Genomic DNA, 21,208 nt, shown 5'->3' with positions numbered 1-21,208 from the left:
AAAGCTTTTGTTTAATTATACATATAGAGTGTGCATTGTTGCTTCCTAAATTTTTGAATTCCGGCATTTCAAATAGATTTAAGGTGCGAATTAATTAAAATTGATATTTGCAGACCCAAAATGAATATGTTTACGAAAAAAAATAAATATTAGTTTAAATGTCAACACTCAAGCTTGGTTGCTCGATTATAATTAAAACGACCTGAAGTTGGATGATGTCCATCTTAATTATAATACATTGGAAAATAAATAAAGTCAATAATTATTTATTCTTCCTACTAGTCATATACACAGATGAAAAAATAAATATATTCCAGACACATCATGATTGAATATGTAATTGCATGAATTTCGAACTTTTTGCCCTCAATGTGTCAACGTCAACCATTTTTCGAACACGTTGATTAGGAAGGAACTGTCACTGTCCTTTTCAGCCTTGTCATTATCATTTTAATGGCGCCGTATCTGTCGGTCAAATCAGGTCAAAGCAGCAAAGCCAACATTTTGTTCTTGAGGAAACCCTGAACAGTATAAAGTTGTGTTCACACTGTCACAATGAAGACATTTTTCTTTATTTTCATGGTGGAGCAGGTAAATTAAAATCAACTTGAGCAATGAAATGCTAATCGCTCCGTTCAGGCCCTCCTCTTCGCTGTTCTCAGCCAGACGAGCAAATTAGAACCAATCAATCATTTGTTCGCTCAAACAACGGAAAATTACACTGAAGAGCAATTGAGTCAAATCGAAAACCAAGTTGCTCCCAAAGGAGATGAAAATGCAAAAGACGTGGTGCAGCGTAAGTTTTAAATCATATGACATGTATCACTGCTGCTGGCTAAAAAAATATCCTAGCTGCTGGAGCGGGCAAAGTGCAACCTACTCTTTCCAGTCAAATCATCGGCGGTGTAGCAGCATCTCTTGGTCAATTTCCGTGGCAGGCGAACATCATTATCAACGGGGCTTACATCTGCGGCGGCTCCTTGATTACTCCCACATTTGTACTAACTGCTGCCCACTGCACTTCTCCGGGGTGATTTTTTTTAATGAATATATAACGGGAAAATGATTTCAATTTTATTTAAGGTCGACTTTCCAAGTCACACTGGGCACAATTAAGATGAGCCAGGACAATCCTCCGTCGCCAGCAGTAAGGCTGACTACGTCGGTCAAATTCACCCACGAAAGCTTCAACCCAAATAATTTGAACAACGATATTGGTCTACTGAAACTCCCTTCCAGTGTCCCCTTATCGAGTATAAATCAAACTTACAAAAAAAAAATGTTCTTTCCTAAATTCGCTGTTTTTTTTGTGCAGCTTACGTCAATGTGATCAAGCTGCCACCAGCGACTGACGGCGAGGTAACGTACGCCGGCTTAACGGCTACAGTTAGTGGATTTGGGAAAACTTCTGATTGTATAAACATAAATTTCTTGCCTCGCAATCTTCCGAATTACGAATTTTTTTCAGCTTCTGCCGCGAGCTCTACAATGCAATATGTCAACCTGACTGTGATTTCGAATTTAGACTGCGCCAAATTCTATGGCACTGACATTATAAAAAGTAGCACGCTGTGCACTCAAGTGCCCAAAAAATCAACGTGTCAGGTAATTGAACTTAAGGCCTAATTCTTCTTCTTCTTCAGTTAGAAATTTTTAAACTAGAGGCAAGGTTAGTTATACCAAAAGATGGGAAATATTAAAACAATATCAAACATAAGAAATTGTGTCTCGTGAAAATTTGCCTGCCTGCCATTCAAACCAAATTTTCAAATTACAGAAGTTAGGAAAAAGAATGTATGCATCATCCAAATTTGTTAGATTTGCATATTATAATTAAGAATAATTTGCAGGAAAATAATTATAATTTTTTTCAACCAATAATAAATAAAATGTTGCATGCTTGTGTTTGATTTCAATTTTTAACGCGTTACAGGGTGACAGTGGTGGGCCTCTGGTGATTCCAGACGGCTCCAATTCGTACAAGCAGATCGGCGTTGTTTCATTCGGCTCTGCTTCAGGCTGCTTAGTAGGTCCTTCAGGATTCATTCGAGTCGCTTCTTATTTGACCTGGATTTCAAGCAAAATTGGTCAAGGTTACGATCTGAAATGCGCTGCTCGTTACGTTTCCCCCGCAATAAGAGTGATTTATTTGTCAGATGGAGCGACGCCGGAAACCACGACAACCACCACAGAGGCCGCCACAACCACAACGACACCTCCGATCCCACCCCTAAATTGCGCTGCAGCTGATTTCAGGGTACAACTGTTCATCGATTTTCGGAGATTTTTTACACGATTCTAATTTTCAGAAAACAATGTCGTCCTGCTGCCTTGCACCCGCCAAACCCACCGTGGTTTTAGCTGCACGTGAGAAAACCTGTGGAGCGGACTCTAACATGTTGGTCGCCCTGAACAATTACGTATTAAACAATATTCAAGACTTGGAAGCAAACAACACCATCGACTTTAAAAGTCAAAGTACCCAAAATTTGGTTGCCAAAGACGCCGTATGTTACAAAAATACTGTACATTTTTTAATTTCGCTTTTATTTCGGTTTTTGCCGCTTTCAGTGCTTTGCCTATTGCTTCTTAAGAGCAAAAAATGTGGTGCGCAAGTAAATTATGAAATTTGAGACTTTTTAAGGACGCTTAACAATTTAAGGTTGATAGCTCTGGTGCATTAAGCCTGCCAAGTTTGACCACCTTTTTGTTGCGGAATCAAAATGTTGCTCATTGGAGAACTGCGACCAGAGCGGCTGCCCAAACATGCTACAATGAATTTTACGGATGTGAGTAGGAATACATTTTTTTGCCGTGTTTCGCAATCGTTATTCTCTTGATAATTCTACACAGCAACCAAACTCCTCGTGCAGAGTGGTACGGCGGCACCTTGTGACGCCAGATCGTTCGTCGTCGTGCAGTGCGTGCAGGCAAAACTCATCCAGGTAATTCAAACAAAAACATTAATAAAATCAAAAGCTACGATATGAATTGAAATTTACAGAGCTGTCAGAAGAAATGTAAGTTTTCATTGCTAAACTGTTAATTTTAGGAACTTTTTATGATTCGTTTCCTTGTAGCATCAACAGGCCAGTGCAGCTCTCAATTCAAAGCACTGGACACGTGCTTGTCTTCAATTTAATTGAGGATCAGAGAGGGGTCGCTGTTTACGCGCCTCAAATAAATTGTACGCAGCCTGCTTGGCACTCAAGTGCTGCCGGTTGCTTACACCTACACGAAACCATCATTATTTTTATTCGTTTCTTTACTGCTTTGATTTTTTTAGATACTTTAATATTTAAAATGCATCGCACAGAATATCATTAAACAATTATTGAGGATCATATTGCGGAAAAAATTAAAAATTTCGAATAATCCTGCTTCAAAGTTATTATTTTCAAAAGCGTTGTGAAAAAGCAGAAATTAGAAACAAAACAAGCCTGTTAATGAATCAATTTAAAAGTTTATTAATTTCATTGGCTAAGACCACATCATCTGATGCATTTTACATTTTACAGTTGGTCGCCGTTCAGAAACACGTCCATGTAGCTCTTGCTGACCAGTTTATCAAGGTTGGAAGCGCACGCAGATTCTAAAATTCAATCATAAATTCAGATATGAACTGCAGATGAGACTTTATTACGTACTCTTTATGTTAGAGGAGCAGGTCTGCAAATTTTGATTCAGGATTTTGTAGATTAATGCAAACCAAAACTTAAGTTTCACTCACTGAATAGTACTTGACGTGTATGCAGGTCACGAGGAAGGCTGGCCTTCCGTCACACTGCTTCTCACCACTCGGCGCAGTAGGCACCGACGAACTCTGGTACTCTTGCATTAAAATAGAAGTTTATTGACTTATTCCTGAGTGAGAAAGTAAATCTCATGCATACTTGTTTTCAATTCAGACAAGCACGAAGTGACGCTCTGTCGAGCACGTGCTTTCCAAGTAGAGTTGACGGAACTTTCAAAAGCAGAACGAATTGCTGCTGTGTTGAGGTTCCCTCCGTTCTATTTAAATTTAAAAAGTTGTGAGCTTTCGTTTAATTTGTTTCTTTATGCTTACAAGGTACTTGAAGCCATTGAAAGCGCACTCCATCAAGCACTGTATGTTTTAAGTCGCTTTTTAAAAGAATACAGTTTAATTTAATTATTTTTACCATCCTCTGGTACGATGTGGGAGGAGTAGGCTCGCTTCCTTTAGAGGAAAATGAGGAGAAACGACATAATTAAATTAGAGCCGTACCTGAGGTCGCGTTCATTGGGCGTTTGTCTTTCATGCACGCTTGGAAGTAACTGTCGCTCAATGGCATTGGTGGCTTGCAGCATTGATCTATGTCCTACATTTTGATACATTTTTATTTCGTTTGAACCATTGTAAATTATGTTATCATTCAAACCTGAAATATCTTGGGAATGTGGCACTTCCTCTTACCTAAGTAGGATAAAAGTTAATTATTTTATTTTGATCAATATTAACTGTGATATTTTGTTGCAAGTCTAGCGCTTGTATCGAATATTTTTTGCAGCTAACTTACCATCTGGTCCTTGGTCATCTGCTGCAACCTGGAATTTTGTTCAAAAGGTCATTTTATATATTCATTATTTTTTCGTTTGAAAATGGTGACGCTCTATTGGCTCTCTTAAGCTGATCGACAATTTTTAAATAATTAATTTAGATGCCAAAGTTATAAATTTTTTCTTAAAACAAAAAACCGGACTTCTTCCCAAAAGGTTTAGTCAGCTGCTTTACCACTAGGACCAGCGTTGCAGCCAAAACGAGAACAGCCTTGCAATGAGCCATGTTGAACGTCAGAAACGTATGAGCTTCAGGAGCTCGCCTCTGTCCTTTTATAGGCCAGGGCGCAACACCAATTTGGTGATTTAGCAAAAGAGGAGGAATTAGGGTCGGAAGCGCTTAATCTGCACACTTTTAGCATATTTGCAGCGAATCTTTTTTGCACAGGACGTGACTGCTTGCTTTTTCAAATCACATTTGCATATCCTGTTGTGCCCTCAGAACTCATGTGACTTTCATAGTTTATTTTCTGATTTTAATCAAACTCACACACACAAACCCCGCATTCGGTATGTAAATGCACGAGCTTTTAATTTCTTACACAGTTAAATTTGTTGAATAATGCAGCTGTATCATATCTCGAATGATTTTTTTTAATGATTGCTCTTTTGACTGCAAGATACTCTCTTTAAATATTATAATTCTGTTGCAAGATTTTTGGCAAAACGAAAACATAAATAAAAAACAAAATATGACGATATATTATTTTAATGTCAAGATATAAGTTTACTTTAATTTGCTTACTGAGTGCAACTTAATTATCCCCGCATACATCAGAATTTTCATATGCACAAACCGTCTTTGAGCCACATTCCGTCAAAGCAACAAATTTCTGTCCGGGGGTCGATGGATTTTGATGAATTTTTTTTTGCGGTAATTTGGCCCTAATTGTACTACAATACAATTGAGAAAACTCCGACTTTCCAATTTTTGCGGGTTTTGCGGGCGTTAAAGGGTCAAAATCTGGGAATTTTGAGTACTTCATAACTTTGCTCAGGGTGGTCCTAGAACAAAAATTAAAAAACCCGCAAACTCGTCTTAACAAGACAAACAACTTTTACATTGATCTCAAAGTGGTAGGTCAAAGGTCAAGGTCATAAAAATTGATTTTTTTATTTTGAACTCAAATTTGAAAATGAATATATCGAAATTTTTTATTTTTTTCATGACCATTTTGTAGAGCATAAAAAATTGAGTTAAAAACGTTAAAATTTGGATTGGCGTTTTGCCTCATTTTTTTAATAAAAAATGAAAACTTCGAAAACCCTTGTTTTTCGAGGTTGGTAAAAAACGATGATTGACCAAATCTCGACTTCTAGTCATCCGAATTTAAAAAACCGCATACCGTTAGACTCCTCTCGACGTCCCTAAGTGCATTAAAGGGGTATGAGACCCACCAACCCCCAACCCCCTTTTAACCCCCTAAATAACGTGAAATTTAGAATTTTTCGTCCGTTTCAACACCTTAACACGACGTTGACGAGTAATTGTCTTCTTCAAACCAATTCATTAACTTAGTTCACTCAAAGACGAGTCAAATGGAACTTTTTTTTGTAAATAGGACCACCACAACCTGAGATTCGGGTGCACAAAGATTTTTTTCCAAACGCGATGCAATAAAATTCTGGATGATCGACCAAATCTCGACTTCTAATCATCTGATTTTGAAAAACCGCATACCGTTAGACTCGTCTTGACATCCCCAAGTGTACTAAAGGGGTATGAGACCCACCAACCCCCAACCCCCATTTCGCCCCCTTAATAATGTGAAATTTAGCATTTTTTCGGTCGTTTCAACACATTTATCTTGACGTTGACGAGTAATTGTCTTCTTCAAACCAATTCAGCTACTTAGTTCACTCAAAGATGAGTCAAATGGAACTTATTTTTTGTAAATGGGACCACCACAACCTGAGATTCGGGTGCACAAAGATTTTTTTCCAAACGCAAAGCAATAAAATTCTGGATGATCGACCAAATCTCGACTTCTAATCATCTGATTTTGAAAAACCGCATACCGTTAGACTCGTCTTGACATCCCCAAGTGTACTAAAGGGGTATGAGACCCACCAATCCCCAACCCCCATTTAACCCCCTTAATAACGGGAAATTTAGCATTCTTTCGTCCGTTTCAACACCTTAGCACGACGTTGACGAGTAATTGTCTTCTTTAAACCAATTTAGTTACTTAGTTCACTTCAATACGAGTCAAACGGTACTTAATTTTTGTAAATAGGACCACCTTTTTGTGTTTTGTTCGAGATTTGGTGCTCACCGAGCATTTTAATGCATCCGCGTCTTAATAAAAAACATTGTGCCACACAAATATCAGGTTGTAGTGGTCCTATTTTCAAAAATTAAGTATCGTTTGAATCGTTTTGAAGTGAACTAAGTAAATGAATTGGTTTAAAGAAGACAATTACTCGTCAACGTCAAGATAAATGTGTTGAAACGACCGAAAAAATGCTAAATTTCACATTATTAAGGGGGCGAAATGGGGGTTGGGGGTTGGTGGGTCTCATACCCCTTTAGTACACTTGGGGATGTCAAGACGAGTCTAACGGTATGCGGTTTTTCAAAATCAGATGATTAGAAGTCGAGATTTGGTCGATCATCCAGAATTTTATTGCATCGCGTTTGGAAAAAAATCTTTGTGCACCCGAATCTCAGGTTGTGGTGGTCCTATTTACAAAAAAAAGTTCCATTTGACTCGTCTTTGAGTGAACTAAGTTAATGAATTGGTTTGAAGAAGACAATTACTCGTCAACGTCGTGTTAAGGTGTTGAAACGGACGAAAAATTCTAAATTTCACGTTATTTAGGGGGTTAAAAGGGGGTTGGGGGTTGGTGGGTCTCATACCCCTTTAATGCACTTAGGGACGTCGAGAGGAGTCTAACGGTATGCGGTTTTTTAAATTCGGATGACTAGAAGTCGAGATTTGGTCAATCATCGTTTTTTACCAACCTCGAAAAACAAGGGTTTTCGAAGTTTTCATTTTTTATTAAAAAAATGAGGCAAAACGCCAATCCAAATTTTAACGTTTTTAACTCAATTTTTTATGCTCTACAAAATGGTCATGAAAAAAATAAAAAATTTCGATATATTCATTTTCAAATTTGAGTTCAAAATAAAAAAATCAATTTTTATGACCTTGACCTTTGACCTACCACTTTGAGATCAATGTAAAAGTTGTTTGTCTTGTTAAGACGAGTTTGCGGGTTTTTTAATTTTTGTTCTAGGACCACCCTGAGCAAAGTTATGAAGTACTCAAAATTCCCAGATTTTGACCCTTTAACGCCCGCAAAACCCGCAAAAATTGGAAAGTCGGAGTTTTCTCAATTGTATTGTAGTACAATTAGGGCCAAATTACCGCAAAAAAAAATTCATCAAAATCCATCGACCCCCGGACAGAAATTTGTTGCTTTGACGGAATGTGGCTCCTTTACATTAACTCTACCTCAACGTGGGAGCCGATTTTCTCGCACATTTTCATCTCTCTTGTTCATAATGAATTACCCGACGAATTGAAGTTGCCGTTTTTGCCGAGGACTGCTGAGCGCGCGGCCCACAAGAGAACGTCAACTTATTTTAAGGTTAAATTTTTACTTGCTGTTCTGCGCATTAAACAATAAGTTAGAAATCAATCTGAACTAGACCTACAAAATCCAACGAGTAGGGCTGTTTAGGGCGCGACTTTTAATAACTCATCTCCTTCAATTATCACGCTGTTGATGGAAAAGATAGGAATCAAAGCAAAGTGTGCGGAAACTACACGTCATCTTTCATTGCTTTATGTAACAAAAAACAAAAAGGTACAAAAATATTAATGTTAGATGTGAGGAAAATACTTGAAGTAAATCCCTCAAATTCTTTCGAATGCCTCAAATTCGGACCCGCTAATCCGGGTCAGTCAATTACAATTGGGCTCACAGATTATATTCTCAATTACACAGTCGAGCGAATTAAATGTTAATGAGCGAAATTATTCACAACGTCTGCGGCGTGAGTATATATGACGTCTCACGCTAAAGGGAAGTATAGTAATGTCACTAACATTAAGGAAAGGTTCACAGCTCAGGGAAAAGGTGGAGGAGAGTGCCACATATTGGCAGGCACTACAGATGTAACTTTGCCATTTAATCAACCCTATTGATTGGGCAGCAGTTAGCAGCATTCAAGAAGATGTACTTCTACTTTCTCTTTTAGATCATTTTTTGTGATATTTAAGAGCAGTTTTTCTCTTTTTAAAAATAGCTCAGGTAAATTAAGGTAATATTATGTCGGTTAAATTGTTCTTTTAAGACGGAGATGGGAGTTGCGGGGTGGTGAAGCTTTCGCTATTCAATCGCTTCTTTTTCATTTGCTTGTTATGGAAGTTAAGTAATGCTAATGAGGCTTTTAGGCAGAAACAGCCACTGTTCAGTACGAGCATGTGTGATATTAATTTTTCTTTTAGGAAACTTTATTTCAATATTCGAGCCACCCATTCCTTGGTGTTCGCATAATGGAAGAAGCCATTGTAAATTCAATTTTGCAAAAAATTAATGGATTATGACAAAATGTGAGAATAAATAATAAAAAAAATAATAATAAAAAGTGGAAATCTCTCAACCCTTTATCCCCTGCAAAATTTTATTTTTTCAAACGTTTCTGTTGTCAAATAAATTTGACTTTGGTCAATAATAGAAACATGTTGTGGTTAACATAATTTAATGAAATTTAACAATTTAAACGATTATAAGAGAGAATTAAACCGCACAGACTTTAGGTCAATATGTGTTTATTTCCAACAGAATCAACTAGAAAATTTTATTAACTTTTTGTATAATTTTTTTCCGGAACACAATCACTTCAACGTCGCTTGAAGGATAACTCTTAGAAATGGTCTAGAATCATTTCGACGCAGCACTGTCGCCATTCAGTAAAAGATCCATATAATCCATTTTGACGAGTTTTTCAAGGTTGGAAGCACAAGCCGATGCTGAAATTCAAAATGAACATTAATTGCGATTGTAATAAAAGACACAAAGGGTCCCCCTACTGTTTATGTCAGGAGAGCATGTCTGCAAAATTCAGATTCAGTCGTTAGTCGGTTGAGATAAAATGATTTCAGTACTCACAGCGTAGTACCTCACGTGCATGCAGATCATGAGGAAGCCGGGCGTCGCGTCGCACACCTTCTCCCCAATTGGAGGGGCAGGTACAGCCGAACTTTGGAACTCTTAAAGGTAAACAGATGTTTTTCACAAATTTGTAGTGAAAAAAATGTAAAATTAATACTCGTTTTCAACTCATTCACGCAGAAATCAACGCTTTCGCGCGCTCGGGTCTGCCAGGTTGAGTTGACTGAATTTACAAAGGCCGCTTTCATTGCTTCCACGTCGATATTTCCGCCACTCTGGTACATACAAATTTGGTTTTAAAAGTTGTTAACTGATTCATTATTATTTCTCACGGAGTAGTTGAAGTTTTTGAAAGCGCATTCCATCATGCACTGTCCAGTCATTTCTTAGTTATTAACATTTAAATTTAATGAGTTATCGACATTACCATCCGCTGGTAGGGTGTCGGAGGCGTACGCTCACCCCCTTTAAAAAACCAATTTAAAGCATTGCTGGCATTAAAGTTTGAATAATACATACCAGCTGACTTATGCTTCATTTTGCACCCTTCAAAGTTGCTATGGCACAAAGGCATGGGTGCCTCACAGCATTTGTCCAAGTCCTGCAGATATGTGCTGGTTAATTTTGAATTTTATTACATAATTAAGTTGTTTGGTTACCCTCATAATTTGGGGCAGCCCGTGTCTCTTGCCTTAATCAACAGAGAAATTCAATTTTAGAATCAACCAATTTTAAAAAGAAAAATTTGTTCCGACGTGTCATTAGACTTTTTTTGATGTGATTTTAAAATGAGAATAACCTAAGATATAAGTTAATACAACCTGCATGATCATGAGCTGCAACCTGCAAAATATTTGTTGTTTTTTTATTAAATTTCTACTCAAACTCCAAAACATTACCGCCAGAATCAGTGCAACAGTAAAAGCGAGTACAGTCCTGCTCTCGGCCATGATGATCACGTTAAAGTGTCTGATTTAATGCCGCTCGTCCGTTTTTATAAAGCGCTATAGCCGACGAAATGAGATAAGTAATATCATTATACTGGGCGGCGAGATTGACAGGAAGTATTTAAATTTATTTCAGTACAGGATGCAAATGTTTACTCATGACATCCCTGACGACGCTTTAGCGCTATTTAACTTAAAATGATCTCGTTTGAAAACTTCCGTGCCCATATTTTATTTTATCTCAATGTCAGCTGCCCTTGCAAATTATTGCGTGGTTAGGTTAACGATGTTTTAACTTACTTTATAGCCTTGGAATCTAACAAGATTGACAACTTCTCCTTTTATTTTAGGTATGACGAAATAAAAAACTGCCATCCACGGATTAAACACATTAAAAATAATTAAATCTCTAGTGAGACAATCCGAGATCAAGCAAAACTTTATTTCAATATGAAAACTAATAAATTACGAAAATAAGGGTATAATTAATGAAATTTCCTGTAATTTATTTTTTATTTTTGTTTTATTTGTAAAAAAACTATCCCATAATGCGTGTCGGTGATATTTTCCTCTCTGCGTCGTGATTCCAAGCGCCTTGGCTGCGACCAATCAAGCCATATTTCCACTTCTTTTGGCCTGGTTTTGACCTGCTGAGACCCATCATATTGCCAAGGTGTTGCCTGACGAAATCAGGAAATTTGCCTTCGATTGCTTCCTCAGTCAGGGCGAATGGGTCGCAAGAGGTCAGAAACATTCTTTTTTTCTCGCACGAACCATCTGACAAATAATTTAGTTCCAAAACGTTGGAGAAATTGTTGGAAAAATACCATTTTTAGTAACGATCGCAGTCTCTAAACATTCCTATTTGGGGTTGATGTGAATAATTAATCAATAACTCTCTGAATATAGTTTATAGATCTACAAGAGTAAGAAATCTCCTCAAGCACGTCATCACGACCGTCGCCTCCACTTTGCAGTTGCCTCCTACGGCTGGTAAAATCGCTCGTTTTGCTTTGAATATGAAACAGAATTTGTCTATTAACTTTATTACTCATAATATATACCATGTAATTCTTCAGAGCAATTGGAAATAGCTCGCTCCACAATGTTTTTCCAATCTCCAGAGCCTTGCAAGAGTTTTTCCGACATCATTTCAAAGTCTATGTCATCATTTTCATTCATCTGCATTAAATAACATGAGCAATTTTATTTCTCTGGAGATGATGGCGTGTTACAAAACCCTGTCTCCTGAGAATACACTCCGCTGTGCACTGAAATCAGTGATGTTTTTTTTTAAATTTGTTAAAAAAATAATAAAATTTTAAGTACCAATGGGCCTTTCTCCATTGCCAACATGGCACCTTCACCACCTAGGTTTTCTTGAACTAGTGCTTTTTCCTTTCCCAGACTCTTAAGCACTTTTGGTGCTAATTTTCGAACCACAATAAAACGTCTGGATATAATTTTCTATCGAATTTGACTCACTCAGGCCACCGCCCATGCCTCCGCCGAAGCCTCCAACGCAACTTCGCAGCGATTCCGCCTCGACCAGCCTCGGCACGCGACAACATTCTTCCGGACTCTTGAGCAAAAATTATTTTATTATCTGTAATTACCTACAAATAAAGTTCACACAACGATTGCATGTTAAAAAATTGAAATGTTTATTAAAATTGATTCTACTGTCCGCCAAATTATTCTCTTAAAAACCGAAAATTCGAATCAAGGAAAAAAAGCAAAATTAAATAATTCCAACACTGACAGTCAGCATTTGCGGACCACATGGCTTAATAGCTCTATCGGCCGCGGGTGCCTCATCAACGCCGTCCAGCTCGTCATCACACAGCGCCTGATGAAATAAAAAAGCTTATTAAATTGAATTGAGAAAGGTTATAGAATAGCTGTTAATTACCCGTGAAGAGAGTAAAAAGAAATTTACAAGAGCAACTTTGATAACAGCAAACACCTGCATCGCTTTGTAGAATTCTGAAGAGGGGGCCCACGACTGGCCGGAAATGACGAAAAATATAGCTGAAGGCTGAAGCCGTGCGTGTATTCACAATATTATGACCTATTTTTCTAAACGTGCTGGTAGAACGCAATAAAACACAACCAAGCAAGTTTTGTAAAATTTAGAACTTTCTTTTATTGATAGGAATTATGATACGAATTTAAGGCTGAGAAATTCAAATATTTTCTTCTATCCTCCTCTGCGTTTCTTTCCATTTGCGAAAGAAGCCGATTTTCGCTGAGGGGCTGCTACAATTTTCTCTCTCTGCATGCGTTGGACAGCATCATTCGGTTTCTCGTCCTCTGGATCGCTCCAGTACTTCCTGCCTTCACCTTGGCTGCCTCTCACTTTGAAGGGATCGCATTTTTGCAACGCATTTTTCTTTTCCGGACAAGTTGAATCTAATTTAAAATGTGTTCCTTGAAGTGCTCATGAAAATAAAAGCAATATGATTACCAATCTTCAGTAAATATTTGCTAGGACAGTTCTGAAAAAGAAAATAAACTCGCGTTAGTTAAAAAAAATGAACAGATGGGTAAAAAAAAATACCACTGTGATGTATCTTCTGAAACAAGACATGTAGAGCGTGGGTCCAAAGCGACAAGATTTTCCACTCGGCGAAATAATTGGCGCTGGAAGCGATGACTGCTTCACATCTGGGAATATTATTTATTATATAAGAGACGCGCCGAATCATGTTTTAATCAAAATCACTCACTGCCATACTCGTCAGAACAGTTTCTGAGCGCGTCTTGGACGATGCTTTTCCAATCCTCCGGGATGTCCTTGACAAATTGCTTTTCCATCGCGGCCGTGTCAATTTCCCCGTCTGACTTGAGCTGGGATTTTGATTTATTTATAGAGAACGCGAAATCCATTTTTAATTATTACCAGTTTTTGGTCTCGAAGCACGCACTCATAAATGCACTAACGGGAAACTAACGGTTTTTCTCAGATTTAATTAATTTTATTTGTCCACAAACCATAGCTTGTCCGTGGCTTTTCCTGCCGCCCCTATAGGTGCCCAATGACCGTCCACCACCCCATCCAGGCTTATCTGCAAGCCACGAGAAGAGATAATAAAACATTCCTTATTCTGTAAATTTTTCTTCTCACAAGAAGCTTGCCGCGAAACTCTTTTCTTCGAAGACTTTTTGCCAGATGGCGATGTTTCCGCGTCTTGGTCGGGTGCTGGGTTGACTATCTTTAAGCCTTCATGGCACGACACAAACACGTCGGTGGATATGAAATCGGGGAAAGAGCAGCAATTTTCCATTCGCTTCATGGGGGACAAGTAAAAATTAATTTTGTTCTTAGAAATTCATATATTTGTTTTTGATTTAACTTGAAACGATTTAAGGGTTAAAGATTATTTCTTAATACGTTAAAAAATTAATGATTATTACCTTTATTACCCTGTAGCCACATGATGGGCGATCCTCATCGGAAAATATTTTGACTTTCTTGCTTGCTGCGGCATCAATCTAATTTGATTTAATTTAATAAGTGATTATGAGATTGAGAATTTAACTCTAGATAATACTTTAGGCCAGTTGAACGCAATGCATGAAATAAAAAGTAGAGCACGAATCATGGTTGTTAAATCTGTCGCGGACATTTTTGCATTGGAAACTGTGGCAGAGATGCGAAAGCGTATCATTAAATGGGTCCGATATCGAGCGCACGACAATTTGCGCAGGTTCACTCATGGCGGCCATCGCTCCGACCCTGAGAACGGTGCTCAGAATTGATGTGCGACGCGTTTACGTCAAATTGTGCGTCACGCTCACATTAAAATCGGTCGTCGACATCAAAAATGCTGTTATCTTAAGAAATAAAGGCCGAGGGAACGAAACACTGCATTTTTCTTCAAAAATCAATTTTATTTCCCAGTAGATAGTGTCAAGTAGGCTGTCGTCGTTTTGATTAATGGTTTGAGGAACAGAACAGCTTTTATAAAAGTAAAAATCTTTAGTTTTATTTTTTATAACTATCACGTCAATCATTTTATTCGAATAGGGGTCGAATAAATTCCAACTTTATAAAATTAATTGGTTCGCTTTTTCTTGCCGCTGCCGTCCAAGTTGCTACCGGTATTTTTCTTTCGTCCCAGCCTGCCCTGCCTGTTCTGCCTGCTCTTTTTCCTCGGCGAACTTGGCCCGGCGACAGACATCGTTTTTCCCTCTTTAACTTTCCAGCCAGGGAGCACATTGAACGGGCTGCAGGCGCACAAATTGTTGATCCTTTGCGGACACGTGTCTGCATAAAATTTAAAAATGGTTAATTATTGGTAATTAAAAAAAAAACTAGCAAGAAAATCACCTATGTCTCCGTTTTTGAACTCCCCTCTGGCCTGGCTTGGGCATTTCTGTGCATCACAAATTTTGTCAATTATTCTGTGATTTAATTAACGGCTCAAAATTATGTTAATTACGCAAGTCATGAAGTGATTGATGCACGAGATGAATAAAAAGGGCCCGGGATTGCAGATTTTGCCAGCGTTGTCCTCCTGGTGCGGCACCCCCATCAAATCCAGTTCTAATCGCATCATAAATTCAATTCGAAAATAATTTTTAACTCGCTCTACTTGAGTATTCCTCAGAGCAGTAGCGAAGAACGTCGTCAACCATGGTGTCCCAGTGGTCCTTTGCGACATTAGTCAGGGTTTCATTCACGGCTGTGATGTTCACGTCGTTTTCTTTGGTCAACTGCGCAGAAAAGACTGATGAGAATGAATTTTAGCCGAAGTTTTAATTTTTTTACCAAGCTGAGATCGTTCATAGCACATTGAATGAGGCACTGGAAAAAATTACAAGTAGCAGAACGTTAAGTTTATAAAAATTTAAAAATAACCATCTGGTCGCCATCTAATTTTTTCTTCTTTGCCGAATTGCCATTCGATTGGGCTGAAATATGTGAATAAATAAATTAATGTGAAATGAATGATCGAGAAAGAGTAAAAACCTTTATTCTGATCAACGTTTTCTTTTGGTATGCAGGCATAGACCGACTCAAACGGTATTAGTTTTGGTAAATCGCAGCATCTGTCCAAGCCCTATATTCGGCAAAATAAGTATTATATTTTGTTTGAGAGCTTGTTAAATAAACCTCACCGAAAACATTTTCGGACCGCAATTTTTCTTGTCCTCGGCAGTCAAGGCAGACCTCTAAATTAGATAATGATGTGCGTGTAATCTGACAGTGAGGTAGATAAGTAGAAAACTTACCATTGACACGAAGAACAAAAGCAAGAGGAAGATAAAGTTAAGCATTTTAGTTGAGCGAATAAAAGCCATGCAGGTATAAACTGTTTTGTAGAGTGTAGACCGAAAATCACGCAGATTTTTCGAGAGAATTGAAACCAGCGTAGGCGGATGTTCCAATAGCAATGGCGTCAAGCTTCCGTGTGCAAGTTTAAAAAATCGAAATCATCGCTCTATATTTCTCTAGAGCGAAATTCGCAGGATGGGAAAGAGCTTTTAGATTTTGCGTTGAAATTTTTCCGTAAATTTGCGCCAATTCATGAGCTCAAACTGATATTTTATTTTATTTGATGCGAATCCGAAGATTAAACCTCTGATGTGTTATTGAGACTCAAATAAATTTTAAGAGACAGTCAGCCAGTCAAAAAACATACGTGTATACGCAAGCGTAATGATCTTTGAATAAAAATGTCAACAATCAATTAGCGATGGCAAGCACGTTAGATGAAAACAGTCGAGATGGAGGACTCCTTCATGTCGCACTGGTGGCTGCTCGGAGCCATCATCTGCACTTTGCTGTTCGTGTTGGGAGTGATTGGGAATGCGCTGACCATCGTGATTTTAGCCAAGAACAAAAGCTTGAGATGCCCCTCCGCCTATTTTATTTCCAGGTGTGCTATTGGAAACGTCTTTTTTTGTGTCTGATAAAGAAAAATGGAAATATTTATTGGATTTCACTTAGAACATCACATAATTAACCCTCTCAATTTGATCTGATGATCACGCATTTTTTACGCTTGTTAATTTTGTTTTTTGATGGCTTCAAAGGGCTATTTATTTGATCTTAACTGTAAATGTGCGTGCACACCGAGCAACGGTGCAAGCTCCTCTCGACTTTATAACTTTCCCGTAGCAGAATTAGCTATAGTTAAATGGAAGTAACATTTTTTAATTTAAAAATCTCTTTCCAGGATTAAGAAATCCGTTTTTTCTGTCCACAGTTTGTCAGCCAGCAACTTGCTTGTGTGTTTGATTTTGGTGCCGGTGATGATTTTCGACTTCCTCAACTACTCCAATTGGGAATTGAGCGAGGAGCTGTGCGCCGTCAGCTCATTAATCGGATACGGCAACGGACCAACCTCAATCATCATGATTGCCCTCCTCTCTTTCTCGAGGCGAGACACTCGCAACTTTTCTGACGTGAAACTAAATAAATAGTTTTCTACTTTAGCTATGTCAAAATCACGTGCACAAGGTCGACTGCAGCCAAATTGCTCGGGAAGACGCGAATGTGGATGATGATTATTGTGGGATGGAGCATTGGCTATGGGTTCACGGCCGCTGCTTTGTTTGGAGTTTGGGGTAAAGTCGAACATTGATTGAGAAATATTAGCTCTATCAATGCATTAATTTTTTTTTTAATTAAACTGACGCCTCGTTACCCTTTCAATATTTGCAAATTATAATCTCAACCGGGTTTTTAGATTTTAGAGAGTAATTAATTGAGGATTGAGTTGGTGCGCAAAATGCTGTGTGTTTTTTGCCTCGCGAGGACGGCGTGGACCAAATTAATGAGCTCACTCGGATCAAACGAGGTTCGCTGGCTGCAAAAAAAAACGCGAGCGAATAACAAGATTTGACAAAGGAGACGAACAAATGTGTTTCTCCGTTGTCATGCCTGCGTCGCGTGAGACCGGAACCCAGCATATGCATAAAAAAACACGCACTCAACGCGCAGCTTGTTATTTTAACTATCATCAGCAGTCTTTTTGAATGGACTCAACTTTTAAAAACAAAAAAGGCTTTAAAAATAATGACAATTATAGAGTTTAACCTTTAATTTTGGCTCCTATTGATCTCAATTGTAATATTTGGGAAGAGGTTCCAAGAAATTTTCATTGCATCTAATTGATCTGTCAACGTCGTATTTCTTTAAAAGTTGGAACATCTCAAAGCAAGTTTTTTTTTATAAACTTCACACGAGGCCATAAAAATGCTACACACAGAGTTAATGCGGGCATTATCATTTTTTGTGGCACTGATAGTAATTTTTTTAAAGGCAACATCCACGTTGACGAAGGAACGGGCTACTGCATCAACAATGGCACGATTGCAGGACAAAAAAGCGAGGTCTTCATTGCCATCGCGATCTTCATGATTGCGTTGCTGGTCATTTCCTACAGCTTCATCAGAATAAGAAATGCGCTTTCCATGTACGCTCTCGATCCGATTATTATTATCATCATGTGCAATATTAAATAAAATCTGTTCATTGCAGCTCCAAAATTGGCAGGCACGACGACGAGCTGGTGTACGCGAAGATGGTTTTTGCCGTTTTCTCGATTTACGTGCTCTGCTACCTGATCCCGTCGATTCTGCTTTGGGCGAAAAAGGATTACAGGTCATCTGGAGGTGACGTTTATTTGACTATCTAATTTCCCAGCATCTATCACGTTCAATTTTCAGCTCTCTACGTAACCTACCGGATTCCGCCACTGCTCTCTGCAATCATCAATCCGATAATTTACTACAAGATGAACGAAAAGTACAGGGCAGCTTACAAAAATCTGAGAGGCTGCAAGGCCATGGAGGAAGTGGACTTTTACAGAGAGGAACAAAATTTGCCCATGTAGAATCATGTTAGCTTTGCATTTACACAAATATATTTGTTTGTAAACTAGCGTAATGATGATTTAGGCACTAAACTCGTTTAATTATGTTCAGTTGAAATTAACAGCAAGCGAGATGTTTAATTTTTTGTATTTCTTCATTTATCCCCTTCTCGAATAGTTTTGGATGCTGGGGTAACTCTTAGACAGGAAAGCAAGCTCATGAATTAGGGTTGCAACCAGCAGCTGAAACTAGTTGAGCAGGAAATTTCTGTAGTTATACGAGAAATCAAACAGCTTGGTATTAATCGAGGAAACTGCGTTAAATTTTAACTGAATTTTTGACAACCACAAGTGCATCTACCTTCATTAGAATAAAACCAGAATAGTTTAAATATTTCTTTTGTAAAATTATTATGGATTAAGTGCATGTAGAAGCTAAATAAACACCTATTTCAAAATGAGTAAGTTTCAAAATTTAATTTAATTTTAGAATTCACTCTCAAAATAATTCAAGGCTGACAAAAATTAAGTTCTTTTGCAACCGCATGGTTTAATTGAGGAAACACTTCAAAGTATTTTACCTCGCAATCAGCAGGAACGACGTGCTGATGAGCTGACAAAAAATTTCAGAGTTGTTTCTCGCAGAAAAATTTATCTGCGAAAAATGCGCGTATACTTGTACACAAATCAAGCTCGCCAACTTTTCCTCTCTTGATACCAAATCTGCTCGGCCATCGAGGCACGTCTGGGCATAAGTGCCACGAGGAAAGTGCCATTTGGTAGATTACATTGTTCGCAAGCTGCCTTTTGCTGAAAATTTGATGTGCAGACTGTCTCGTTGATAAATTTAAAATCACGAACTTTATAAAAAAAGTTGGTGCATGGAAATGTACCGCACAAGGACGTTAATATTTGTCTTCGCTCAACATGAATTCAACGTTGCTTGCCGCATTTTGCTTGTCCACATTTTTGGTAAGTTCAATAACCAAAATTTAATTTTACTAAATTAAATAAAATATATTTGCAGTTTGCCCCTTTCATCTCCGGATCCCTGCTTGATCAACTTTTGAACATCGCCAACAATAATCCCCAGCCGATCGATCCTTCGACGCAGGAAGACCAGGACGTCGTGACCGAGAGAAAACAACCTGCGGAAGTCGCCCTCATCCTGACTGCGAACGCGCGTTGCCACGGAGCATTGATTTCCAACAAAGCCATTCTCACCGCTGCTTCTTGTTTCCAAGAGTAAATTTCATACTCGCATTTAAATTAATTATTTTTATTAAACCGATTTTTGTAGTGAAAATGGAAATTTAAAAACGGACATAAGTTCTGTAAAAATCGGTCTGAACACGCAAACCAAGATGGTCATCAATGAAAAAATTCTGGTCCAGAGCGTGACCATCAACCCTTCGTATCGCTACCAGCCAGACTCTGGTCTTCACGAGAACGACTTGGCTGTTGTTACGCTACAAACTCCAGCTCAAATGGATGGTGATGCTCCTGTAAAATTCAATAAAAGGATTATTTTTTAAAAATGAAATCAACAGGAAGCACCGTGAGCACTATCAAATTGGCTCCTCAGTTCAACGCTCGGCCGGATGCAAACACAAAGCTGAAAACGGTCTCCGTCATAGGATGGGGAGCGAGCCGTACGTATTAAGATTTTAAAGTAATAAGTCTATAATGGTTGTTTCTAGGAGAGACCTTGGACGGTGGCGATTCGGACAGTTTGGGGTCTTCGACCGCCCTAGTAATGCCGCACAAGCAGTGCGCCGCCGCGTACGGAAGTGTCGTTTTGCCCAACTCCGTATTGTGCGCTAATATCACGAAGGGAATTCCCTCGACCTGCGAGGTGAGCGAGTCAAATCGATTCGACACTCATTTGGATTTTTATTTTCTTCTGCAGGACGATGATGTCGGCGCATCCTTGAGATTCCAAGACGCAAGATCCAAGAATCAACAGGTTCTGATCGGAATCGCGACGAAGCCGATTGCCAACGCGTGCCAGGACTCGCTGCCGAGTTTGTTTACAAACGTCGCCTCTTCGATCAAGTGGATCAAGTCTTTGGCAAATAAACGAGAGAATTTGTTGGGATAATCCATCAATTATTGTAATGACGCGCTTTCTCTAAAAATCATCTGGCATAATTTATTTAAAAAAAGAGAAAAATTTTATCTGTAGACCCGGAGCGAGCGTTTTAAAATAGGAATTTGGTGAATAAAAATGAAAATCGAACACATTCCGTGCATTGTTTCCTTTAAAATCAAAAGTTATATGAATATCTCATATGTTATTTTTTAAATTAGCTCAAAAATAAAATTTAAACAAAATAACTCGTTAAAAATTAGGCTTTGTGCACAGCACGCACGTCGAGCAGGTTGCGTTTCAAAGCTACAGGAGTTATAATTATTCTACCTTCAAACGAACAAAAAATCTTCATTTTTCAATTAAAAAATCTAACTTTGCAAGAAATATGGCATTAATTGTGGTTCTAGCGAACAACTCGTTGAAACTCACGATTTGATAGCACAATTTTCTGTTATATTTTCAAAGAAAGAGTGACTTTTACGACCTAAGGGAGCGAGACCATTAACATATAAAAATTCATTTCTTTATATGAGGGACGAACCTGAATTTAATGATAACCAACTTAAAAGGTTCTTATCTATAAAAGCGCCACGAAAGTGAACTGTTTCTCACTATCATAAAAACTTTCAAATGTGTCATAT

At 38.3% G+C, this 21,208-nt stretch overlaps 7 protein-coding genes across 8 annotated transcripts; 3 read left to right on the top strand and 4 right to left on the bottom strand.

Annotated features, from left to right (window-relative positions):
- The first annotated feature begins 489 nt into the window (after positions 1–489).
- Positions 490–3,241, top strand: LOC135945506 (transmembrane protease serine 11A-like). Of its 2 annotated transcripts, none has more exons than XM_065493244.1 (14): positions 490–591; positions 640–796; positions 853–1,030; positions 1,084–1,253; positions 1,316–1,414; positions 1,469–1,605; positions 1,934–2,093; positions 2,157–2,257; positions 2,310–2,507; positions 2,572–2,607; positions 2,663–2,789; positions 2,854–2,945; positions 3,005–3,020; positions 3,081–3,241. In XM_065493244.1, the coding sequence occupies exons 1-14, from the start codon at positions 556–558 to the stop codon at positions 3,140–3,142; spliced, it is 1,569 nt and encodes a 522-aa protein (XP_065349316.1). In that variant the 5' UTR covers positions 490–555; the 3' UTR covers positions 3,143–3,241. The 2 variants fall into 2 exon arrangements, with proteins under 2 accessions (XP_065349316.1, XP_065349324.1); XM_065493252.1 differs by having other exon boundaries at positions 2,572–2,615; positions 2,671–2,789.
- Positions 3,242–3,443: 202 nt separating this feature from the next.
- Positions 3,444–4,808, bottom strand: LOC135948196 (uncharacterized). Its single transcript, XM_065497336.1, has 10 exons — positions 4,754–4,808; positions 4,539–4,566; positions 4,401–4,435; positions 4,247–4,340; positions 4,161–4,198; positions 4,067–4,105; positions 3,894–4,011; positions 3,731–3,831; positions 3,648–3,669; positions 3,444–3,592 (listed from the first exon to the last, which is right to left on the bottom strand). The coding sequence occupies exons 1-10, from the start codon at positions 4,802–4,804 to the stop codon at positions 3,513–3,515; spliced, it is 606 nt and encodes a 201-aa protein (XP_065353408.1). The 5' UTR covers positions 4,805–4,808; the 3' UTR covers positions 3,444–3,512.
- Positions 4,809–9,348: 4,540 nt separating this feature from the next.
- LOC135947926 (uncharacterized) lies at positions 9,349–10,655 on the bottom strand. The gene is made up of 10 exons (XM_065496924.1): positions 10,602–10,655; positions 10,524–10,545; positions 10,362–10,393; positions 10,222–10,303; positions 10,130–10,167; positions 10,035–10,073; positions 9,860–9,977; positions 9,700–9,800; positions 9,621–9,642; positions 9,349–9,560 (listed from the first exon to the last, which is right to left on the bottom strand). Exons 1-10 carry the CDS (start codon positions 10,650–10,652, stop codon positions 9,472–9,474), a joined length of 594 nt encoding a protein of 197 aa, XP_065352996.1. The 5' UTR covers positions 10,653–10,655; the 3' UTR covers positions 9,349–9,471.
- A 520-nt stretch (positions 10,656–11,175) lies between these two features.
- Positions 11,176–16,052, bottom strand: LOC135948037 (uncharacterized). The gene is made up of 18 exons (XM_065497094.1): positions 15,888–16,052; positions 15,774–15,827; positions 15,625–15,715; positions 15,514–15,566; positions 15,424–15,459; positions 15,248–15,368; positions 15,095–15,198; positions 14,983–15,028; positions 14,711–14,919; positions 12,562–12,687; positions 12,412–12,498; positions 12,135–12,231; positions 11,979–12,076; positions 11,885–11,920; positions 11,714–11,831; positions 11,572–11,660; positions 11,477–11,510; positions 11,176–11,426 (listed from the first exon to the last, which is right to left on the bottom strand). Exons 1-18 carry the CDS (start codon positions 15,954–15,956, stop codon positions 11,188–11,190), a joined length of 1,707 nt encoding a protein of 568 aa, XP_065353166.1. The 5' UTR covers positions 15,957–16,052; the 3' UTR covers positions 11,176–11,187.
- On the bottom strand, positions 12,767–14,341 carry LOC135948598 (uncharacterized). Its single transcript, XM_065497952.1, has 9 exons — positions 14,204–14,341; positions 14,067–14,144; positions 13,777–13,939; positions 13,644–13,717; positions 13,552–13,587; positions 13,379–13,499; positions 13,210–13,316; positions 13,117–13,147; positions 12,767–13,061 (listed from the first exon to the last, which is right to left on the bottom strand). Exons 1-9 carry the CDS (start codon positions 14,318–14,320, stop codon positions 12,850–12,852), a joined length of 939 nt encoding a protein of 312 aa, XP_065354024.1. The 5' UTR covers positions 14,321–14,341; the 3' UTR covers positions 12,767–12,849.
- A 308-nt stretch (positions 16,053–16,360) lies between the features above and the next one.
- Positions 16,361–18,931, top strand: LOC135934796 (G-protein coupled receptor moody-like). Its single transcript, XM_065476784.1, has 6 exons — positions 16,361–16,534; positions 16,865–17,038; positions 17,095–17,225; positions 17,923–18,076; positions 18,142–18,275; positions 18,330–18,931. Exons 1-6 carry the CDS (start codon positions 16,368–16,370, stop codon positions 18,494–18,496), a joined length of 927 nt encoding a protein of 308 aa, XP_065332856.1. The 5' UTR covers positions 16,361–16,367; the 3' UTR covers positions 18,497–18,931.
- A 401-nt stretch (positions 18,932–19,332) lies between these two features.
- On the top strand, positions 19,333–20,718 carry LOC135947818 (trypsin-like protease). Its single transcript, XM_065496771.1, has 6 exons — positions 19,333–19,447; positions 19,503–19,720; positions 19,776–19,969; positions 20,026–20,127; positions 20,176–20,330; positions 20,385–20,718. Exons 1-6 carry the CDS (start codon positions 19,403–19,405, stop codon positions 20,574–20,576), a joined length of 906 nt encoding a protein of 301 aa, XP_065352843.1. The 5' UTR covers positions 19,333–19,402; the 3' UTR covers positions 20,577–20,718.
- Positions 20,719–21,208: the final 490 nt, after the last annotated feature.

The sequence above is a fragment of the Cloeon dipterum genome, chromosome 1, assembly GCF_949628265.1.
Source record: "Cloeon dipterum chromosome 1, ieCloDipt1.1, whole genome shotgun sequence".
Classification (NCBI taxonomy): Eukaryota; Metazoa; Arthropoda; class Insecta; order Ephemeroptera; family Baetidae; genus Cloeon; species Cloeon dipterum.
The sequence above is the reverse complement of the archived record's forward strand: the minus strand, read 5'-3'. Positions and strand labels throughout refer to the sequence as shown.

What these genes read in the sequence shown, in the direction of transcription:
- LOC135947926 (XM_065496924.1), bottom strand. Translation starts at nt 10,652, where the DNA reads ATGGCCGAGAGCAGGACTGTACTCGCTTTTACTGTTGCACTGATTCTG. An exon ending in GGCTGCCCCAAATTATGAGG is followed by an intron (nt 10,304 to 10,361) that starts GTAACCAAACAA and finishes ACATATCTGCAG; the next exon opens with GACTTGGACAAATGCTGTGA. An exon ending in ATGCTCTCCTGACATAAACA is followed by an intron (nt 9,561 to 9,620) that starts GTAGGGGGACCC and finishes TTTGAATTTCAG; the next exon opens with CATCGGCTTGTGCTTCCAAC.
- LOC135948196 (XM_065497336.1), bottom strand. Translation starts at nt 4,804, where the DNA reads ATGGCTCATTGCAAGGCTGTTCTCGTTTTGGCTGCAACGCTGGTCCTA. An exon ending in AGATGACCAAGGACCAGATG is followed by an intron (nt 4,436 to 4,538) that starts GTAAGTTAGCTG and finishes TATCCTACTTAG; the next exon opens with GTAAGAGGAAGTGCCACATT. An exon ending in TACACGTCAAGTACTATTCA is followed by an intron (nt 3,670 to 3,730) that starts GTGAGTGAAACT and finishes CAAAATTTGCAG; the next exon opens with ACCTGCTCCTCTAACATAAA.
- LOC135948037 (XM_065497094.1), bottom strand. Translation starts at nt 15,956, where the DNA reads ATGGCTTTTATTCGCTCAACTAAAATGCTTAACTTTATCTTCCTCTTG. An exon ending in TCAATCACTTCATGACTTGC is followed by an intron (nt 15,029 to 15,094) that starts GTAATTAACATA and finishes TGTGATGCACAG; the next exon opens with AAATGCCCAAGCCAGGCCAG. An exon ending in AGGCATGGGCGGTGGCCTGA is followed by an intron (nt 12,077 to 12,134) that starts GTGAGTCAAATT and finishes TTCGAAAATTAG; the next exon opens with CACCAAAAGTGCTTAAGAGT.
- LOC135945506 (XM_065493244.1), top strand. Translation starts at nt 556, where the DNA reads ATGAAGACATTTTTCTTTATTTTCATGGTGGAGCAG. An exon ending in GCCCACTGCACTTCTCCGGG is followed by an intron (nt 1,031 to 1,083) that starts GTGATTTTTTTT and finishes ATTTTATTTAAG; the next exon opens with GTCGACTTTCCAAGTCACAC. An exon ending in CTACAATGAATTTTACGGAT is followed by an intron (nt 2,790 to 2,853) that starts GTGAGTAGGAAT and finishes AATTCTACACAG; the next exon opens with CAACCAAACTCCTCGTGCAG.
- LOC135948598 (XM_065497952.1), bottom strand. Translation starts at nt 14,320, where the DNA reads ATGATACGCTTTCGCATCTCTGCCACAGTTTCCAATGCAAAAATGTCC. An exon ending in TTGCGTTCAACTGGCCTAAA is followed by an intron (nt 14,145 to 14,203) that starts GTATTATCTAGA and finishes AAATCAAATTAG; the next exon opens with ATTGATGCCGCAGCAAGCAA. An exon ending in GTGGCTACAGGGTAATAAAG is followed by an intron (nt 13,940 to 14,066) that starts GTAATAATCATT and finishes TCCCCCATGAAG; the next exon opens with CGAATGGAAAATTGCTGCTC.
- LOC135947818 (XM_065496771.1), top strand. Translation starts at nt 19,403, where the DNA reads ATGAATTCAACGTTGCTTGCCGCATTTTGCTTGTCCACATTTTTG. An exon ending in AACTCCAGCTCAAATGGATG is followed by an intron (nt 19,970 to 20,025) that starts GTGATGCTCCTG and finishes TGAAATCAACAG; the next exon opens with GAAGCACCGTGAGCACTATC. An exon ending in GAATTCCCTCGACCTGCGAG is followed by an intron (nt 20,331 to 20,384) that starts GTGAGCGAGTCA and finishes TTTCTTCTGCAG; the next exon opens with GACGATGATGTCGGCGCATC.
- LOC135934796 (XM_065476784.1), top strand. Translation starts at nt 16,368, where the DNA reads ATGAAAACAGTCGAGATGGAGGACTCCTTCATGTCGCACTGGTGGCTG. An exon ending in TCCGCCTATTTTATTTCCAG is followed by an intron (nt 16,535 to 16,864) that starts GTGTGCTATTGG and finishes TTCTGTCCACAG; the next exon opens with TTTGTCAGCCAGCAACTTGC. An exon ending in TGCTTTGTTTGGAGTTTGGG is followed by an intron (nt 17,226 to 17,922) that starts GTAAAGTCGAAC and finishes ATTTTTTTAAAG; the next exon opens with GCAACATCCACGTTGACGAA.